General features: G+C 32.6%; 1 protein-coding gene across 1 annotated transcript; it reads left to right on the top strand.

Annotated features, from left to right (window-relative positions):
- The first annotated feature begins 632 nt into the window (after window positions 1–632).
- LOC139877606 (serine carboxypeptidase-like 40) lies at window positions 633–10,924 on the top strand. The gene is made up of 8 exons (XM_071865034.1): window positions 633–1,190; window positions 6,392–6,499; window positions 6,587–6,861; window positions 9,244–9,504; window positions 9,660–9,778; window positions 9,875–9,967; window positions 10,052–10,157; window positions 10,576–10,924. Exons 1-8 carry the CDS (start codon window positions 815–817, stop codon window positions 10,732–10,734), a joined length of 1,497 nt encoding a protein of 498 aa, XP_071721135.1. The 5' UTR covers window positions 633–814; the 3' UTR covers window positions 10,735–10,924.
- The last annotated feature ends 10,500 nt before the right edge of the window (window positions 10,925–21,424 follow it).

Here is a 21,424-nt window from a genome sequence, read left to right as displayed (position 1 = left end):
AAGTTGAATACGAAATTGTACACCATTAAATAAATACACAAACTAATGTCAACAAAATCAATTATATTAAACTTAAGGTAAAATATAATCTTTCATTTATTTATAAATTATTATTCATCCCAAAATATATATCTTATATATCATCGAAATTATAGTGTTAATTTTATGGGATATTACATTGATCGATTTTGATTACCAAATTTGATTTTTGGCCCATCAATCCATGTTGACCAATTGATGAAAAGAATTTTGTAAAATTAGAACGGAATACTCTAAAAATTGATTAATCGAGGATTAGTCGGGCACTAGCAATTGGTACAAGAGTGCCTATATATATATATATATATATATATATATATATATATATATATATATATATATATATATATATATATATATATATATATATATATATATATATATATATATATATATATATTGTGCACAAATATATCTTCAAATTTAATTAACCTCCGTGATTGGGTTTACAGCAGGAAAAATCTCTATCCATTTAATCAATTTATGTTCCTACTTTTGAAGCTACCCTAAATACTCAACTATATACAGAAAATATTTATTTTATTAAAGTAACCTCTAAAGCAAAGATAAATAAAACCAAGATAACTTGTTCCTTAGTCATTCCAGTTATAGTTGACACCAACACAAATATATCACAAGTACGTACAACGTCAACTAGACTCTTTACCTTATAAACTCCACACACACTCTTTAGATCTAAACCCTAAAACAACTCAATTTAACACCTTTCATTTCTTTCTTTTAATTCTCTCTCTTTTTAGAGAGAGAAACAACAATGGAGAATAAAACACTTTTGGCCATTTTCTTCTCATTATTCCTTACAACTTTTGTTCATCAAACTCATGCCAACAAACAAATCCATACTTTGAGTCGACTCTATAAGACAAAACTTATAACAAAAGACCCGGCCGTAAACACGAGCCATTTCGAGCCACCTAAACATTTACACAAATCAAAAGTTGTTCATTCTCAACATGGTCGAAAAGAGAAGGATAAAATCAAGAAACTTCCAGGTCAACCGTACGTGAAATTCGATCAATATGGTGGTTATGTCACTGTTAATGAAACCGCTGGCCGAGCATTTTATTACTACTTTGTTGAAGCCGAAAAATCTAGAGAGTCTTTGCCACTTCTACTTTGGCTTAATGGAGGTAAATTTTGTATCCGAGTTAATTATTTTTTTTTTTAACTATTTTGCATGCAAAGTTGTATGTAAAGTGAAGGAAGATATGACTAAAGATATTTCCTAACTTGAATTGGAGTTCTTATAACTGATTGACACTAATGATTGTCACATCTAGGTTAACCTATGAAATGTCAAACATTAGGTTTATACATTTGAATAAAAATATCATTCTCTCAAATAACCTGAATAAGAAAAGAAAAAATCATGTTATAAATTTATTTGAAACTTGTACAGTTTTAAAAAATATAATAAAATTCATTAAAAAGTGATGAAACTTTTAAAAAGATGTTGAACGTTTGAAATTACGGTAGAGCATGTGGATGTGATGTGATATCATTTTCATTTCCCTATTCAACGGAGATGCAAAAGGTTGGACAGAATGAGGTGTGTTGGAAAATTTGGAAGATGATTCTAACACACTCTTTTTTGATCCTCACACATCTATTTTAACCTTTTACTTTTCTAATAATACCTCATTTCTTTAAATTGGTGTGTGAGAATCAAAAAAGTGTGTGTTAGAATCATCCACCGGACACTTTATATGATTTAATTAAATTATTATATATAGTACAGTAATAGTATAATCCATATGCTCTAAAAAACCATCTATAATTAACCATATATGGAGTGTTAGTATTATTCATTACTTCAAATGTCTAATATGGTATTATAGTATTATTATTTATATTTATTTTATAATATAAAAATGTTCAATACAACAAATAAATTATTATCTTTCATAGTTGACTGATTCAAATGTTTAATAATTATCTAAGCGTTGGAGTAAAACTTTTGTGGTATATGATTGGAGATGGTGTTATATTGAAGTTAAATAAGAAGATAATCAAATACTACTTTGTAATATATTTTTCGTATTTTAAATTGTAGAAATAGAGATGGTTGAAGATAAAAGTTCAAAGTAAGATAATTGTCTGAATTTAACAAAGTTGATGGTAAGAAAATTACAAAGAAAATAATTGTATTAAATAATAATAATAATAATAATAATAATAATAATAATAATAATAATAATAATAATAATAATAATAATAATAATAATGTGTCGTTTACTTGTCTAATCTATTATTCTTTTGTGTGTTTTGTCGTCATATAATTTATTAATAGAATAGATACGGAATAATAGATTAACTAAAATAGTGTTTTATTACTATTACTATATTATCTAAGAGACAAAAATGATGAATACTAATTAGGTGTATTTTCGTCATTTTACTTTTTTTAATTTCTAACTAACTTTCATTACACCAAATAAAGTCCCCTACATTTTTTTTCTTAAATTCAAAACGACCCCCCAAATAGAGGGGTAAACTGTCAAATAACAATTTTCATAAAAAAATATTAAATAAACTCCACCCAAATATTCAACGGGTCACATCTTCTAGCTCGCAACGAGTTAGATTTTTTCGACACCATCGTTAAACTAAAAATAATTTTAGGAGCAAAATGTCACTAACTATACACAAAATTAACGCTTTTTAAAAAACGCTAAATATTTGAGGTACTTTTCATACATGTTGATTTTGCGTTAAATTTTTAAAAGTCGCAAATTTCATAGCGAAACGCGGAGATGCACATATATTGTTAATTTAAAATAACATTATATCTTTCGTGGGTTATATCTTTTAGTTTAACTCGAGTTGCGCTTCAACGACATCATCGTTAGCCACGAAATAATTTTACAAACTAAATGCAATATAATACATTGAAAATTAAACCCCCGGCGAGAAGCGAGGGTTCGAAAACTAGTTTGTATAAAATGGCAAAAAGTATTGCCCACCCAATGGGAAACTTGACCTGTATTTAAAATCAGAAAATGTGAAAGACAACTCAATAATTTTTATAACTTATTTCTTTGTTAAGAGGTACAACCACTGTTGTAAAACATCCGATTACTCGCCGAGTAATCCTTGATTATTTATTTTTAAGAGCAATCCATTTCGATTTTTCAAAATTCGTTTAATTAATCAGTCAATGTCAATTGATGGGTGAAAATCGAATTTGGTAATCAAAGTCAAAATTAGTCAACATTTTAGCATGAATTTAAAACAGAACTTTAGCGTTTTTGAACAAAATAAATAATTTTAGACAATTACGTTTAAAGTTTATGTCCAAGTTTATGGTTTTCATCTATATTTACACATATAATTTTAAAATTTGTACAATTCGATTAATCCCCGATTAAACTCCGAATTGCCGATTAGTCTTTCCAAAGTCTCAATCCCCGAATATCGAATTTTGCAACCTTGGGTACAACCAATCAATCAAGCATATATTTAGTCTACCTCCTTAATTTATTTTCCACTATTTTATTTAAAGATGTTTCAAATAAATTATTCACTTTTATAATTAAAAAAAATAAGAAATGTAACTTTTATTTTGTCCTTAATATTTGTTGATAAGATTGATAAGATTAAAGTAGAACAAAAATATGGGTAAAATTGAGAAATAAATAGAAAGTACAATACTTTTATTATTTTTTCTGAAACTATGTTTTTTAAGAGAAGAATAAATGAAACGGGGGGAGTATTTGGTTATATATATATATATATATACACACACACACTAGGATTTTTAGCTCGTGCGTTGCGCAGATGTGTAAAAACCTGAGCAAGGCGACTTTCTGATTAATTGATTGATGGAAAAATCATAAAGTTAAAATAATACAATGTGATAATGATAATTTTCTGAAACCTTGTTCTTTGGAAACAATTAAATTTGGATGGAGAAAGTACATGACTATTTTTTATAAAACATTAATATTGAATAAATGAACTTCATAAAACATAATATATATATATATATATATATATATATATATATATATATATATATATATATATATATATATATATATATATATATATATATATATATATATATATATATATATATATATATGGAGAGGATCTAGTAAGAACTTTATTAGTGTGACAACTCTAGGAACTCAAAAATACACTGAAATTCGAACAAAAAGTGACACGGACGAACAAAAACCAGGATAGTCGAACAAAAAAACACGGACGAACGAATTTTTTTTTTGTTCGAATTACCAAAATGTAGAACACATTTTTGTTCGACTATGATGTGTTCTACATTTTTTTGTTCGAATTTCAAAAATGTAGAACACATTTTTGTTCGAATTTCACTTTTTTGCTCGGTCGCCATTTTTTTTGTTCGAATTACAAAAATGTAGAACACATTTTTGTTCGACTACCGTTGTGTTCTACATTTTTTTGTTCGACTATCAAAAATGTAGAACACATTTTATAAGAATATAACAATTTTTGTTCGACTTTCGTTTTTTTGTTCGGCCGCGGTTTTTTTCAACTTTCCCCTTTTTGCTCGACTTTCCCCTTTTTTTTCGTCCGCCACTTTTTTTGCTCTAATTTCAGTGTATTTTGGGGTATTTTGAAGTTCTCAGGGTTCTCACACAAAAAAAGTTCTCATTTGATCCCTCTACTATATATATATATATATATATATATATATATATATATATATATATATATATATATATATATATATATATATATATATTATATATGTGTGTGTGTGTGTGTGTGTGTGTGTGTGTGTGAATAATAGGTTTACAACATGAGCTAAAGTAGCGTACCTCCTCATCTTTCAATGTGTGACTAGAGGGTGCGCATTATGCGTAATTCACTCGGTATCATGTCTCGCGCTCGGAGGGTTTGATTACCCAAAGTTTTACCTGCTATGGAGGAGTCAATGTATTCATTCATAGAAGGGTTTCCTCGCTTAAAAAAAAATAATAATGTTAGGTTTACACGAATATTATTAAGAATTAAGAGTAATAAATAAATAAATAATGAATACCGAGTCAATGGCAACGTGTGAGTCTGAGGCCCACAAAAGAATTGACATGCAAAAGAAAGCCAAAACAACCAAACAAAATATCAAGCAACCCAACTCCTATAGAGTAATGGAGTTAAGTTGCATCTAACATTCAAATATTCCATATCGTAGAAACATTGGTAAATCTTTTAAATAAATAGTCATAACCTTTAACCTTACATTGGAGACGATCTCTTCGAACACTTGTTGATCAATCTAAAACACTTTCTTGAATATACAATAATCCTGTTCCTGTCATATATCATAAACAGAAACAGCAAAGCACAATTTCGAAACAACCATATTAGACAAATCTCGAACAAGAACCATATTAGACAAATCTCGAACAAGCATAGGGGTAAGCAAATTAACAACCATACGGACACCAATCATTAGTCAACGGATAAAGTTTTTTTTCTGTCACAAGCATAGGGGTAAGCAAATTAAACATCTGCCTAATCTTATGCCAATTTGAAAATACTTCCTCAATCATATACAAATAAATACTTATCAATTTATGATTTGTTAATAAATTGTGAGTTTATTCTTGTATTTTAATTTGAATTACCAGTAAATGATTACAAAAATTACCCATGTCTAAAACTGAAAGTTTAACTATTTTTAATTATTATTTACGAGTGAACGATTTTTTAAAAGGGAGAAAATACTCGTAGATAAAATTAATAAAATGGGCAATCAAAAAGGTGTATCTATGTATGTTTTGAACATTTTTAATGATAGCTGGTGACGTTGTTTACTAAACCGACCCAACTTCTACATGTTCTTGTCAATTATGCATTATGCATTTATATTATAATGCCCAAGTAATTCTTATCTAGCTAGATATGATCTGAAAAATAAAATACAATTTTATAAACAGCTCAGGCTTTAGAATAATTTGATGAGTAGGCTGGAAATCACAGAATCACATGTGCATGCATATCATTGCTTGTGACTCTTACACAACATGTTACGAATGATGGATAATTTATTTGAAGAAAAATTCACATTCTATGCACATGGCCAAACACAAACATACATCCATGATTCATATTCCAAATTAATGTGACGAAAAAGTTAAAGCTAATTTAACCATTGATCGTGTCGAACCTTTTTATGACAATGTTACAACTATTTTATCATGACTTGAAGTCTTGACACCAACCTCATGATAGAAAGATCACCACAATAAAAGTATATCAATGACCCTTTCATAAAATTAGCTCAGTTAATGTTAGTTAAATTTTTACTACTAATAGAGTAATAGTGATGCTAATGGTGTAAATTCAGGACCGGGTTGTTCATCACTCGCTTACGGAGCTATGCAAGAGCTTGGACCATTTAGAGTTAATAGTGATGGGAAAACTCTTTATAGAAATAAATTCTCTTGGAATCGAGGTAAGAACATATAATCTTCGTTGATTTACTAAAATTTGATTTCAGTAAATACTTACATTATGCTCGTTAATAATGAAAAATTATCAGCTGCAAACGTGTTATTTTTGGAGTCACCGGCGGGAGTAGGGTTTTCATACTCTAATAAATCGTCTGACTACAAAAATGAGGGTGACATATCAACTGCGGCGGATAACTATGTGTTTTTATTAAATTGGCTAGAGCGATTTCCGGAATATAAAGAAAGAGAGTTTTACTTGGCGGGAGAGAGTTATGCAGGACATTATGTGCCTCAACTAGCTCAAACCATCGTTTATCACAATTTGATTGCTAATAAAACCTTAATCAATCTCAAAGGGATCCTTGTAAGTATTTATTCATCGTGTCTTTTATTTTTATTAAACCCAAGACATATAGTGATATGTAATGATAATATAAGAGTTCTATAAGACCTTAGAATGATTAGTATATAGATATAGATACTTTTCTTTTGCCATTTTGGCCTTGTGGACCTTTAAGTACAACCACTTAGATAGAATGGAGGTACACCACAAATGTTTTCATTGGTGAATTTAAGGTAGGACCATGGTTCATGTGGTCATATGGTCTTATGCTTAGATTGCAAAACGGACTATTTATCATTGCACAAAAGAACAATTTCAATAACGTAAAGTGAGTTTAATGTAAATCACTCCTTTATGCAATTATTAGACAATATGTTGTCTCCTTGCGATTGTTATTTGAAACTTGATAACAACTTAATGGTCCAACAAACCGTAGAGGGCCAATGAATGTGGACAACTAAAGTTATACATGATTAAACATAGTTTTCATACCAATTATCTAACTAAAGGTTATGATTATACTGAATTAAAGGGTACTTTTTAACATAAATATCACTTGTAAATTGATAATATTAATATGATTATATATATGATCTTTCCGGTATCAACTAACACCCATCATTCGATTCTAAGCAAAACTATATAATGATAAAAAAAAATTATGATAGATTCAAAATCAAGGTTTTTCCGGGAAAAAAAAATTCTTATGTTGGATCTTATACAGATAATTTATATTTATAACTTAAGAGTAGTGTATTAGGGAGAGCGAGAGCAAAAATTAAAATGTGGAAAAATGAAAGAAATAAGGAGTGTATTAGGTTTTGATCAAAAATGCTCCAAGTTAGAAGAAATGCCCCCAACCACCCTTAAGGGAATTTTTGGCCAAAATCAGAAAGGGGTTGGGCCCCACTAATCCAAAATGTTAAAAAGTCAATTAGCTTGTGGCCCGAACGCCCGATCGAAGCCTGAAACGCGAAAACGCTACTACGCGATTGATTTTTCGGAGAGATAACAAATACGCGACGAATAAAATATATAAACACTAAATATAAATATATGACATTAAAATATCATATTTAAAATAATTAGGACTTAAAAATCCCAAAAGCTCAACCGTTGGTTTGAAAACCGAAAAGATTCGCCGGATAGAAATCCGCAACACGTAGAAACGTACAATTTAAGATATTGTTAACACCTATTTCCTTATGAGGTAAGGCTTAGTGTGTCAACAAGATAGTAGAAGCAATCTAGCTTTAGGAGGGTGGAGTGTTGCCGATTGATTTTTACCCTTGGGAAATAATCCCTGCAGACCCGGTTCACAAGTGTAGAAACTTGTAGGGTGGCTTAATCAATCCGTCGTCCGTAGAGCGTAAAAGTGCTAGCCGGGTGACTTCTAGTGAGAGAAAGTAGAGAGAGAAAGAGAAGTGAAGTCTCAACTCTCAAAGTTGTCAGAATATCTGAACTGTGTAAAATGACGACCTAAGGGGTCTATTTATAGTGTCAGATCCACCATATTGCTTGGGGACACGTGTCAGATGATGATACGTTCTGTTACTTGTGATCCGAAATTTACGCTGAAGGTGGCGTTCTCCGGCCAGGGCTTGCGCGCTAGGCGGCCTTCAGGGCTTACGCATGACGGAGCAGCCTGTACAGCGGAGAACGCTGGACGGATAATTCCACAAAACTGTTGTTTCCAGTCTTCTTGATGCTACTTTTATGCAACCATTATGCCTTTTATGTGTGTATACGATAGGATACACCATTATGTCCCCCCAGTTTAATGACTTAAGCATTTGAAAAATAATTAAGTTGTTAAACTTTTAATAACGCATGCCAAACCAGCCTGCTCATTGCCCACTTGCATCGGGGATAACATTTTAGGCATTAAATGCAGACGAATTTTACTGACGCTGTTATGATTAATTTTTTACGGCTGAGATCCTCCACACGCCTCCAGCTGTAAAAAGTGTTATTTCGTACCCTACGTTTAAACTCACCCATACACGTGTCTCAATCATGGCCATAAAAATTGCACCGATAATGTATCAAACCAACCTATCAAAACTTTAGGAGTTATAACTTAGAGTGATCGATAATGTAAGTTTCTCCAATATATGATGTTCATTTCTTGGTGGTTCATAGTTGCCCATTCGTGACAACTAGTTATATTACAGTGACGGATTCAGTAATTTCTAAAGATCGATTAGTTAGAAGATTGAAAAAAAACAAAATAATATTTTATGACATCAAACTTTAACATATAAATAAATACACTAATAAAATTTGATCGTTGAGGAATTGTAGTAGCTCTATGTTGGATACTTGGATCCGCCCCTGTCTCTAAGGATTGTTCTTGTAACGTTCATGTCATAATTCAAAACATGTTAATTGCTTATAATGCAGATTGGAAACGCGGTTATCAATGATGAAACAGACACAATGGGGATGTATGATTACTTCGGTTCACATGCTATAATCTCCGATGAAACTGCTTCTGCAATCCGCAATACTTGTGATTTTTCACCCAACGCAGTTTCACAGCCGGATACTTGTATAGATGCTACAAATGATGCTGATTATAACATTAACGCTATTGACATTTACAACATATACGCCCCTTTATGCTTCGATAGCAATCTTACTACAAAACCCAAGAAGACATCGGTACAAACATTACTTACTTTTTTTTATTCCTATCAAGTTGCTCATTTACATGCGACGATACAAGCTGTCATAAAATTGTTGTAAGATATGCATTTTACCCTAATGCATTACGGATGCAAAAGTTCTTACTGTATCGATATGTTTGATGAATACAGTGGCAAAATATTGATCCTTGTAGCGACTTCTACACCTACGCTTACATGAATCGTCAAGATGTTCAAGAGGCTATCCATGCCAATGTGACTAAACTTGATCATGATTGGGAACCATGCAGGTTGGTATAATAAAAGTACCGTAAATTTGAAATAAGTGTTGCTAAATAGTACGGAAATCTGTTTTGCTCTTTCTTATTATAAAACATGTTACGCAGCGAAATAATTAAAGGTTGGCAAGATAGCTCTGCAACAGTTATTCCACTCCTTAGGGAATTCATGAAGTATAAACTTCGCGTTTGGATATTCAGGTAATATTATAACACCGATAAATATGAATCTGTCTGAAATTGTTTAATCATTGATAGATTTATCAATTTTCTTTTGTATTGCAGTGGAGACACTGATGCAAGAGTACCAATTACTTCAACAAAGTATTCCATTGATTCCATAAAGCTTCCAATAAAAACTAAATGGCATCCATGGTTTCATCAAAAAGAGGTACAACAAAACACACATTGCTTGAATAAACCATAGAATTGAATCTCTAATTTCAATCCATAAGGGTATACGGTTAAAAAATGAATTGAATTTGGAATTACCAAAATTCATTCACTCAAAGGAATTCACTTTGCTTGAAGTTTCAAATGAGTAAATGGTTAAATAGATAAGTTTTTTCTGTTCATATCCCGTAACAGTTTCTGACCATTTTCACTGGCAACTCAAGATAAGCTGCTAATGAAGTTTTATTTTGAGAACTCACAAGAATATCACGACCACAACTACTAGGGTTATCTTCATATGGTTATTGCAGGAAGTTCCAATTCCATGAAAAACAATTCGTGAACTAAACGCACCCTAGATGACCATTAAATTAATGAACGATAGTAACTTAATATGATGAATTAAACTACTGCAGGCGGCCGGATTTGTACAAGTATATAAAGGAGATTTAACATTAGCAACGGTTCGAGGGGCAGGGCACCAAGTGCCAAGCTACCAACCAAAGAGAGCTCTTGCTCTAGTCTCCCACTTTTTAAGAGGAGAGCCGCTACTCGATTCTTCAAAACGTTCATAAGATCCGATACGTATGTTCAGTTATTGATAAATTATTCTTTTACCCCATAATATGCAGGTTGTTTACTTTCTCAAAGTTGATCAATTGTATTTAGGCCAAATTAATTGTTGGTTTTTGGTGATATTTAAAATCGTTTTGTACGATCTTTTAGCCATTACAAAGAAATAATAATATGTTTAAAAGTTTGATATCTGATGAATTTTCTTGGAATTAAGCCTCTATTGTTTTGAACATTTACGTCTTGTTGTTTTTAATGTTTCCACTTTGTAGACATTACACTTCAAAATACATGAAACAAAAGGTTGACAATTTTCGTTTCAATATAATCTTGAAATCTTGATAATTACAACTCTGAAATTGAATTCTTATTACACATCAAAATTTGATGAAAGAAGGAAAAATGTTTCATGTACATTTGTAATAAAGGTATGTTCAAACACTAAATTTGTAAAACAAGTATAGTCGGTTTTGGAAATGCCGGTTTGATGTCACTTAGTTAAACCGGTATTGAGAACGTGAAATTTTATTATTATTTTTCAAAAGCCCATTTAATCATTCACTTTAATCTTCTACACAAAACGTGTTCATCATTTGTGTTGGTTACGGGTATCCATTATATCAAAAGCTCATCCTTTTGAAATTGATTACGTACATCCATTATGTCTGTTGCTAAATTGAAAAATGATTCTGTGATACTTTTTTTTTTTTTTTTTTTGAAAGGCAAACTCACACACCCACTTAAATCTAACTCGAATATATACACCACGAATTGTCCTAAGCAGGACTCGAACCCTCAACCTCAAGGTTGTAAGGGTGACCTCGATACCGCCAAGCCATTGGCTCTTTGGTATGATTCTGTGATACTACATATTTGACTATAAATAAACACATATATGTGTGGATCTGTTGTGCCGAATAATTGATTAAAAGAATGATAAATGGGTGATTAAAGTGGCGTAAAAAGTAGATCATAAACCGGGTTACATTTTTTGGGGTAAACGATTGGTTAAAGTGGGTCGCCTTTTATCAGGGGTAACATAACTTATTTACATAAAAACCTAGTTTTTTTTTTTTTAACAACGATTGGGATCATCTGAGGGGGACTAAATCACCCGTTGCGATCATCTCCCGTTTCAACTATGCCGATGCAGCGATAATAACCCCGCCCTCATCGCTGCACGGGAGGAAACCTAGAAACCGATCCAAGGGCACGACCAAATAAAACCCCTCTCTCCTTTAAACTAGCATTGCCAACACAGGTTTACCTAAGTGGCATCAGTCCAGCCTTTTGAAAGCCGGTTATACTTGTTTTACAAACTTTATGTTTGAACATACTGTTACTACAAAAGTGATTGGTATTATACTCTTTGCTCAAAACAATTTTATATCATAGTTATGCATCATAACTGCTTTTTTTTGAACGGCAAGCTTGCAACAGTGTATCATTTATTTCAATGACACCTATCATTTATACACACACACACACGTTCGGGAGGAAACCCAAATCACATTACAGACCCGATCCTTTAACCATCCCGAAGGGCAGGCGGGCCGGATTTGAATTCTGAATGAATCCGGGAGAAGGAGATGTCGTTAAAGCAATGCTTCGATGGCTCATCATAACTGCTCTTAGCGGAATTGAGTACATTTTTTGTAGTTGTATACTATATATTCTAAAAAGTGAATATGTGATCGACAAGAGTCAAAATAGTTGGAAAGGTTAAAAAGAAAGAACAAAAGAGGTACAAAATGTAATCTCTTAAATCCAATAATTTGCTTGAAATCTAACGAACCAATCACACCACGTGTCGCATTCTGATCGGTCCCTTGGATCTAAACTTAGAAATTGGTTTCATTTGAATATTCTTTACAAAACATAAATTAAACGTGTGTATTAAATAGTGGCGGAGTATATTGGAGACAGGTGACACCCGCTCTATCTGAATTTCAAGGGAAAAAAATTTAATAAAAAAATACTTAATTGAAAAGTAAGATTTTTATTAGTGTTTAACCCTTTTCAATGAAAAATTAATAAGATTTAAGTAACCGGCTCCGCCCCACTGTAGTCGATTCAAGTTCCACCCCTGATATTAAACATGGTTTTGTTATAATTCAGTAGGCTTATAACTACCTTTAGTGGTTTGATTCTTGATGTTATAATTCAGTAGGCTTATAACTACCTTTAGTGATTTGATTCTTGATTTAGAATACTAATAATGAAGTGTAAGAACAAAGATGATAATGGAGAGAAAGAAAGAAACACTTTGTAAGTGTGAGAAATGGTGCAAGTTTAATGCTTGCATTCATGAGTATTTATAGCATAAAATCTCAATATAAAAATACATACTTTGTGTACCAAAATTGACTATATGTATACACCAAAATTGACTATCCATATCTATATTATTATTATTATTATAACACTCCCCCTTGGATAGCAATTTTATTTTGTTGAAGATCAACTATAAATTACTGCCTCGTTAAAAACCTTGCTAAAGAAAACCCAGTGGGAAAAAACTTTAGCTAAGGGAAAAAGAGTGCAGCATGGAGTTGACTCCCCCTCAAGTAGACATCGCTTCAGCTGTTACATCTTTTGAACATGTCTCATGCCAATGTTATGAACGTGTGTTCTGAAAATAGCAGTTGGAAGTGCTTTCGTGAAAAGATCAGCAGAGTTTTTGCTAGATTGCACATATCTCATTTCAATCTGGTTGTCCTTAATGAGATTTTGAGTGTATGAGAAGAATCTAGGTGGTATGTGTTTTGTTCGGTCACTTTTGATATACCCTTCTTTCATCTGTGCTATGCAAGCTGCATTATCTTCATAGATAGTTGTTGGACTTTTATCGCGTTCTAGTCCACAAGAATCAGTAATGAGTTGTGTCATTGATCTCAACCAAAAACATTCTCGAGTAGCTTCATGTAATGCAATCACTTCGGCATGATTTGACGATGTAGCAACAAGTGTTTGTTTTTGAGAACGCCATGATATTGCAGTACCTCCATTTAGGAATACATATCCAGTTTGAGATTTAGCTTTATGTGGATCAGATAAATAACCTGCATCTGCATAACCAACCAAATCTTGTTTTGATTCGTTAGAATAAAATAATCCTAAATCAGTAGTTCCTCGAAGGTATCGAAATATGTGTTTGATCCCATTCCAGTGTCTTTTGGTAGGAGCAGAGCTGAACCTTGCCAACAAATTAACTGCAAAAGAAATGTCAGGTCTTGTACAATTTGTAAGATACATAAGAGCTCCAATTGCACTAAGATATGGTACTTCTGGTCCAAGAATGTCTTCTTGATCTTCACATGGACGAAATGGATCAGCTTCAACATTGAGTGATCTAACAACCATAGGAGTACTTAATGGGTTTGCCTTGTCCATATTGAAACGTTTCAAAATCTTTTCAGTATATGTTGTTTGATGTACAAGTAAACCATTAGGCATATGCTCAATTTGTAAACCAAGGCAATACTTGGTTTTTCCGAGATCTTTCATTTCAAATTCTTTCTTTAGAAGTTGAATGGCTTCATGGATCTCTTTATTTGTACCTATGATGTTAAGATCATCAACATAAACAGCTATGATCACATATCCGGATGTTGTTTTCTTAATGAAAACACAAGGGCAAGTAAGATTATTTGTATACCCTTTGCTTATCAAGTAATCACTCAATCGGTTATACCACATACGTCCCGATTGTTTTAACCCATATAAAGATCTTTGTAATTTAATCGAATACATTTCTTTGGGTTTTGCATTTGATGCTTCTGGTACCTTAAATCCTTCAGGTATCTTCATATATATATCACTATCAAGTGATCCATATAGATAAGCAGTCACAACATCCATGAGATGCATTTCTAAATTTTTAGAAACTGCCAGACTGATTAAGTACCTAAAAGTAATTGCATCCATAACAGGAGAATAAGTTTCTTCATAATCAATTCCCGGTCTTTGAGAAAAACCTTGAGCTACAAGTCTAGCTTTATACCTTGTAACTTCATTTTTCTCATTTCTTTTTCGGACAAAAATCCATCTGTATCCTACAGGTTTCACATCTTTAGGAGTGAGAATGATGGATCCGAAAACTTTTCTTTTATTGAGTGATTCTAATTCAGCTCGTATTGCTTCTTTCCATTGAGCCCAATCATGTCTATTTTGACATTCAACCATAGATGTTAGTTCTGGATCATCATCATTATTCATGATGTCATATGCAACATTAAATGAAAATTTCTCATCAAGATTTTTCATTTCATTTCGGTTCCATAATATTTTTGAATATGCATAATTGATTGCAATTTCTGTATTGACATCATCAATCTCCTCTGCAGTAGGAGTACTGATTTGTGGTTCTTCTTGAACACTTTCTTTTACTTCATTATCAGCTGATTTTCTTTTTCGAGGATTTTTATCCTTTGAACCGATTGGTCTTCCACGTTTCTGACGTGGCAAAGATTCATGAGTGACGTTATTGCCAGCTTTTGGAATTTCAATTCGAGCTGGAGTATTTACTGCTGGTATATATGATTTTGTCACCGTTTTTGTATCTGTAAATGCATCAGGCAATTGATTTGCAAGTTCTTGTATATGCATTATCTTTTGAACTTCTGTCTCGCATTCTTTTGTGCGAGGATCAAGATACTTTAATTGAGGTTCACACCATGAAACATCATTTTCTTTATTTTTCATTTCTCCCCCTAATCTAGGGAACAATGTTTCATTAAAATGACAATCAGCAAAACGTGCTGTAAAAACGTCACCTGTCATAGGTTCAATATACCTTAATATTGAAGATGTTTCATATCCAACATATATTCTCAACCTCCTTTGAGGACCCATTTTTGTACGTTGTGGTGTCGCAATTGGAACATACACTGCACAACCAAATGTTCTAAGATGGGAAATATTTGGCTCTTGACCAAAAGCAAGTTGTAGGGGGGAATATTTATGACTTGCACTTGGTCTGATGCGAATCAATGCAGCAGCATGTAAAATTGCATGACCCCATATAGATACAGGGAGTTTTGTTCTCATTATCAATGGTCTAGCGATTAACTGTAAACGTTTAATCAATGACTCGGCTAAACCATTTTGTGTATGCACATGAGCAACAGAATGTTCAACAACAATTCCTATAGACATGCAATAGTCATTAAATGCTTGAGATGTAAATTCACCAGCATTATCAAGTCTCACCCTTTTAATGGTGTAATCAGGAAAATGAGCTCTCAATTTAATAATTTGGGCAAGAAATTTTGCAAATGCCACATTACGGCTTGATAACAGACAAACATGAGACCATCTGCTAGATGCGTCTATTAGAACCATGAAATATCTAAATGGTCCACATGGTGGATGAATTGGTCCACATATATCACCTTGAATTCTTTCAAGAAACATTGGTGATTCTTTCTCAACCTTAAGTGGTGAGGGTCTAGTTATCAATTTTCCAAGAGAGCAAGATGTACATGGAACCATTGTATCATGATGGATTTTTCTATCCTTTAGTGGATGTCCATGAGTACATTCAATAATCATTTTCATCATTGTTGATCCTGGATGGCCTAATCTGTTATGCCATAAACTAAATACACCAGGATCAATATATTTTTCGTTAACTACCATATGTATTTCTGGTACATTTATATGTGTATAATGTAATCCAGAACTAAGTCTTGGCAGTTTTTCAACCACATGACTCTTGTCAGTGATACTTAAATATTTCTCATTTTCTGTTGTCACTGACTGATAATCATACCCGTTAAGGTATATGTCGGAGAAACTCAATAAATTTCTGCTTGACTTGGGAGAAAATAAGGCATCATTTATTAAAAATTTTGTACCATTTGGTAGTATGAAATTTGCCTTTCCTATCCCTTTTATCAAGTTAGCAGGTCCTGATATTGTATGTATAGTTCCTTCCGTTGGTTTTAGATCAATAAAATATTTCTCGGATTTAAGTATAGTGTGTGTAGTTCCACTGTCTGCTATACAGAGATCTCCACCACTTGATTGATGTTGTATTCCAGCAAAATTCATATTGAACTTCATATATAAGAAATAAATAGTGAGTACATTAATATTACACAATATTTTAAACGCAAATAGATAGTACTGAAACATTTAGCAAACATAATGACAAAGACAGACGATATTAAATCGTTTATTTTTCAAAAGACACACAACTTAAACATTCAAGAAATCTTCATATAAATCAGATGGTTTCTCAGTGACTGTTGGATCAATATTATCCACAAAATTTACTTCCTTTTCTTTACCTTTCAGCGAATCCTGATACATCTTAACAAGATGTTTAGATGTTCGGCAAGTATTAGCCCAGTGGCCCATTCTACCACATCTGTAGCAAGATTCTTCAGAATTTTTAGAAGAATTTTCTTCAACATCTTGTTTAATGGGCTTGTTTTGTGGTTGATATTTATATTTTCGTGGATTACTATTTCTTTGACCACCACGGCCACGACCACGACCACGTCCACGCCCATTACCATTACCATAAGGATGGTTTCTACCATAGTTATGGCTTTTGGCATGATGATGGTGATGGTTATTATAACCACGACCTTGCCCGCGTCCTTGTCCCTGTTTATAATTATTTGCAGTATTTGCTTCAGGGATTGCAAGTGTACCAGTAGGACGGGATTGCTGATTTTTCATTAATAGCTCATCATTTTGCTCTGCAACTAAGAGATATGAATTAAGTTCAAGATATGTTTTGAACTTTAGCATTCTCAAATTTCTTTGCACTGTGATGTTTGCAGCATTCATTGTGGAGAAAGTTTTCTCCATCATGTCTGCATCACTAATTTCATGTCCACAGAATTTAAGTTGTGAACATGTATTATACAGAGCTGAGCTGTATTCATTTACTTTCTTAAAGTCTTGGAACCTTAATGTTCTCCATTGTTCCATTGCAGCTGGAAGTAAAATTTCTCTTTGATTATTGAATCTGCTTTTGAGACCTTCCCATAAAACATGGGGATCTTCTACAGTCACATAATTATTTTGTAAGCATTCATCAATATGTTGATGAATAAAGCAACATGCCGTAGCTTGTTCTTTTTCAGAACAAGTGTTGTTTTCATTTATGGTTTCAAGAATGCCCATTGATTTAAGATGCATTTTTACTTTTATAACCCATGGCATGTAGTTGTTTCCAGTTGATTCTAAAGGAGTAAATTTAAGCTTTTCCAGATTCGACATTTTCTATTATCAAAAATTAAAACAAACATCATGATAAATTAGAGTCAATTTATATTCATAAGTATATAAACATTAAACATAAATTTAATATAACATAAATGATAAGTAGGTGACAGTGTCGACCATGTGTAAGTAATCATAAATAAATGTTATATAACAAAAATATAAATATTAGTAAACATAAATGAAAATTTGGCGACAGTGTCGACCATATATTTTTTCAGGTGGTATAACCGACCTATATCATTCTGGTGGTATAACCGACCATATATCATTTTGGTGGTATAACCGACCATATATCATTTTGGTGGTATAACCGACCATATATCATTTTGGTGGCAGAGCCAACCATATTTAGTATTAAGATTATCGTGCTGATAACGTGTTATAATTCAGTAGGCTTATAACTACCTTTAGTGGTTTGATTCTTGATGTTATAATTCAGTAGGCTTATAACTACCTTTAGTGATTTGATTCTTGATTTAGAATACTAATAATGAAGTGTAAGAACAAAGATGATAATGGAGAGAAAGAAAGAAACACTTTGTAAGTGTGAGAAATGGTGCAAGTTTAATGCTTGCATTCATGAGTATTTATAGCATAAAATCTCAATATAAAAATACATACTTTGTGTACCAAAATTGACTATATGTATACACCAAAATTGACTATCCATATCTATATTATTATTATTATTATAACAGGTTTTAGGATATACATAGTTGGCAAAAAGTATATATATGTAAGTTTTGAGGAGATGGCCCCATTAGCCTAAACTTGATTGAGCCCAAGTTTTAAGAACACTGATTTATAAGCATCAGTCCGACCTAATGAGGCTAGACCCATAGAGTTAACCACTTATGTTATAAAAAATTAATTAAATTACACTTTGAAAAATAGATATCTAAAATATATACTTTCTTACAACATTTGAATTTACACCATTCGTTTTCATTGGTTCTCAACACTCTTGTCACCGAGAATAATTTTGTGATGACCGATTTGATATCATTTGCGTTGGTTCGCTTATATTCAAGGTTGAACTCGTGTTGCGAGAACCAAGTGTTGTTCGCACCGAGCATGGAGTTTGAAGATTAACTCGAGGGTGGCCGAGTTAATCTCACATACACACACACACACACACACACACACACACACACACATATATATATATATATATATATATATATATATATATATAAAGAATTCATATAGTTTAAATCATTAAAATAATAACAAAGTACTACAACTCCGACCTTAAAGTTCTTAAACTCATCAATTACAAACTCCGAATCAAGCATTTGTGCAATTTCTATTTCGATGTAAACTACCAAGTTAGATGAAAGAAACCCATATGACATCTTATTACGAAGTCGATTTTTGCATATCGTCATTGATGCCCTCTGGTTGTAGCATTGGAAACTGAAAGTGTCAAAATTAGTCGCGATAAACTTTTAATCAAGCTACATGCCTCACTCTTTTTACTTTTTATAAGAATCCTCCGTAAACTCACGAATAGTAAAAAAATCAGATAGTTGTTGATTACTTGACTTCTCAATATTGCACAAATCTAATTCATACTAACCAAATGAAGTTATATAAAAACAAATTTTAATTAATCATTATACAATTCATTCTTGTAGTTTAATTAATCATTCAACAAAACGTAATATAAAGAACAATTACAACAAAAGAATGAAACGAACAACATTTTGTATTAGTTATAAGTACAACAAATTGTATAATAATATATGCTAAGTAAATTAATTTACTTCTGGGGTTTGAATTTGATCTCCTGCCATTTAAATTTCCTTGATTACTAATAAGAAAAGTATGTTGTATTCTTGAGTTTTAATAAAAGAACTCTGTACAAGAAGATAGTGAAACAAAAACTCAAGTTTTAAAACCCTTTGAGGCTGTGAGTCGGCTAGCTAAAGTGGAATGGCCCATTGTATACTTTTTTCATATTAAGCCCACAAAAACTAGAAAATGGCTATATACGAAATTGTTTTGTGGGATGGCCGGGGCCCTCCCTGCCCCAAATATCCCCCGTCCCCTGTCGCAACAAAATTTGGGCGAACCATATGAAGGATTCACTTGTCCACACGAAATGGTAGGCGAACCATCAACACGAGAAGGATTCTCAACAATTCACACATGTTCACACGCTAACTCAACAATTTTCACTTTAGATAAATAAGAACACTTAAAAGTTGTACAAAACGCGAACTACTCACACCTAAACATTATAATAGCGCGAACGAGTAAGTGCTACCATTTTAACAAGAGTTCGCCTAATAATATGATAATTTTTTTCTTTATGGCGGGAGATCCAATACCGCTGTCTGATCATTCAAAATCTCACTGATCGGACATGGCCCAATAAACCACGGCGCAAGCTTCTCACGTTCACCAAATCTGATAACCCCTTTCCACGGTGAAACTTTTAAATATTCACGATCACCCACACTAAAGGTTACCGGACATCTACGCGGATCAGTGATATCGCTCCAATTATACATGTTTTATCTCGCGATATCTCCCTCACTTTGTTCGGTTTTTGATGATCTTGGAGCATATTTGGTAAGCTTATGAGCTAAATGGCAATTAGGGGGCTAAGGACTTGATTTGGTATAAAATTAACCAAATTTTGATTAAAAGTGGCTAAGGAAATGGCAAGTGCAGAATTCAGCATCAAAAGCGCCGCTCCTCAACTAAGAGCGCCGCTCCTGTGAAGCAAAAGCGCTGCACCTACCTCAAAAGTGACGTTCTTATGTACGTTTTGGCTCCACTTTCCACCAGTGGTCAGAAGCGCCGTTCCTACAGCCAAAAGCGCCGCTCCTATCCAGCCTAAAGCGACTCTCCTTAATCAAAAACGCCGCTCCTCATTTAAGCCAAAAGCGCCGCTCCTGCATCAAAAGCGGCACTCTTGTCGCTGATTCAGCCCAGATTTTTAGCACTATAAAAGGAACAAGATTATGTCATTTTTCATGTGTGTCTTTAGAGAGCAGCAATTCTAAGTCCGATTTTCACCTACAAAACCCTAATTTCATTATCCATTGGTGTTTGAAGGTGGATTGAAGGAAGCTAGCTCAAGATTCATCATAGATTAGCTCTAGATCTTCATCATCTTTGAATTTGGGTTGTAATCTTCACCTTTCTTCATATATTTTGAATTAATTACTTGTAATAACTCTAAGATGATGTTTGTTTATGTTTCAATGCTTATTATTAGTGTAATCTTAGCCATGATTGGCTAAATCTCCTGTGTTTGCTTATCTATGAATTTCTAATGCATGTGTTTGCCCCAAAAATCAATTGGATAATGTTGTTCGAGTGAATTACATGATCAAGTGTTATTGTGTTAGCTAAATATCCATTGCTATGCATTTGTTTTAGGCTTTACTTTGATAACATAGATTGAGTAGCTCTCTTAGTGATTTGAGAAGTGAATCA

Source organism: Rutidosis leptorrhynchoides, chromosome 11 (assembly GCF_046630445.1).
Source record: "Rutidosis leptorrhynchoides isolate AG116_Rl617_1_P2 chromosome 11, CSIRO_AGI_Rlap_v1, whole genome shotgun sequence".
NCBI classification, from domain to species: Eukaryota; Viridiplantae; Streptophyta; class Magnoliopsida; order Asterales; family Asteraceae; genus Rutidosis; species Rutidosis leptorrhynchoides.
The sequence above is the reverse complement of the archived record's forward strand: the minus strand, read 5'-3'. Positions and strand labels throughout refer to the sequence as shown.

What these genes read in the sequence shown, in the direction of transcription:
- LOC139877606 (XM_071865034.1), top strand. Translation starts at nt 815, where the DNA reads ATGGAGAATAAAACACTTTTGGCCATTTTCTTCTCATTATTCCTTACA. An exon ending in TCTACTTTGGCTTAATGGAG is followed by an intron (nt 1,191 to 6,391) that starts GTAAATTTTGTA and finishes GTGTAAATTCAG; the next exon opens with GACCGGGTTGTTCATCACTC. An exon ending in CAAAACCCAAGAAGACATCG is followed by an intron (nt 9,505 to 9,659) that starts GTACAAACATTA and finishes TGATGAATACAG; the next exon opens with TGGCAAAATATTGATCCTTG.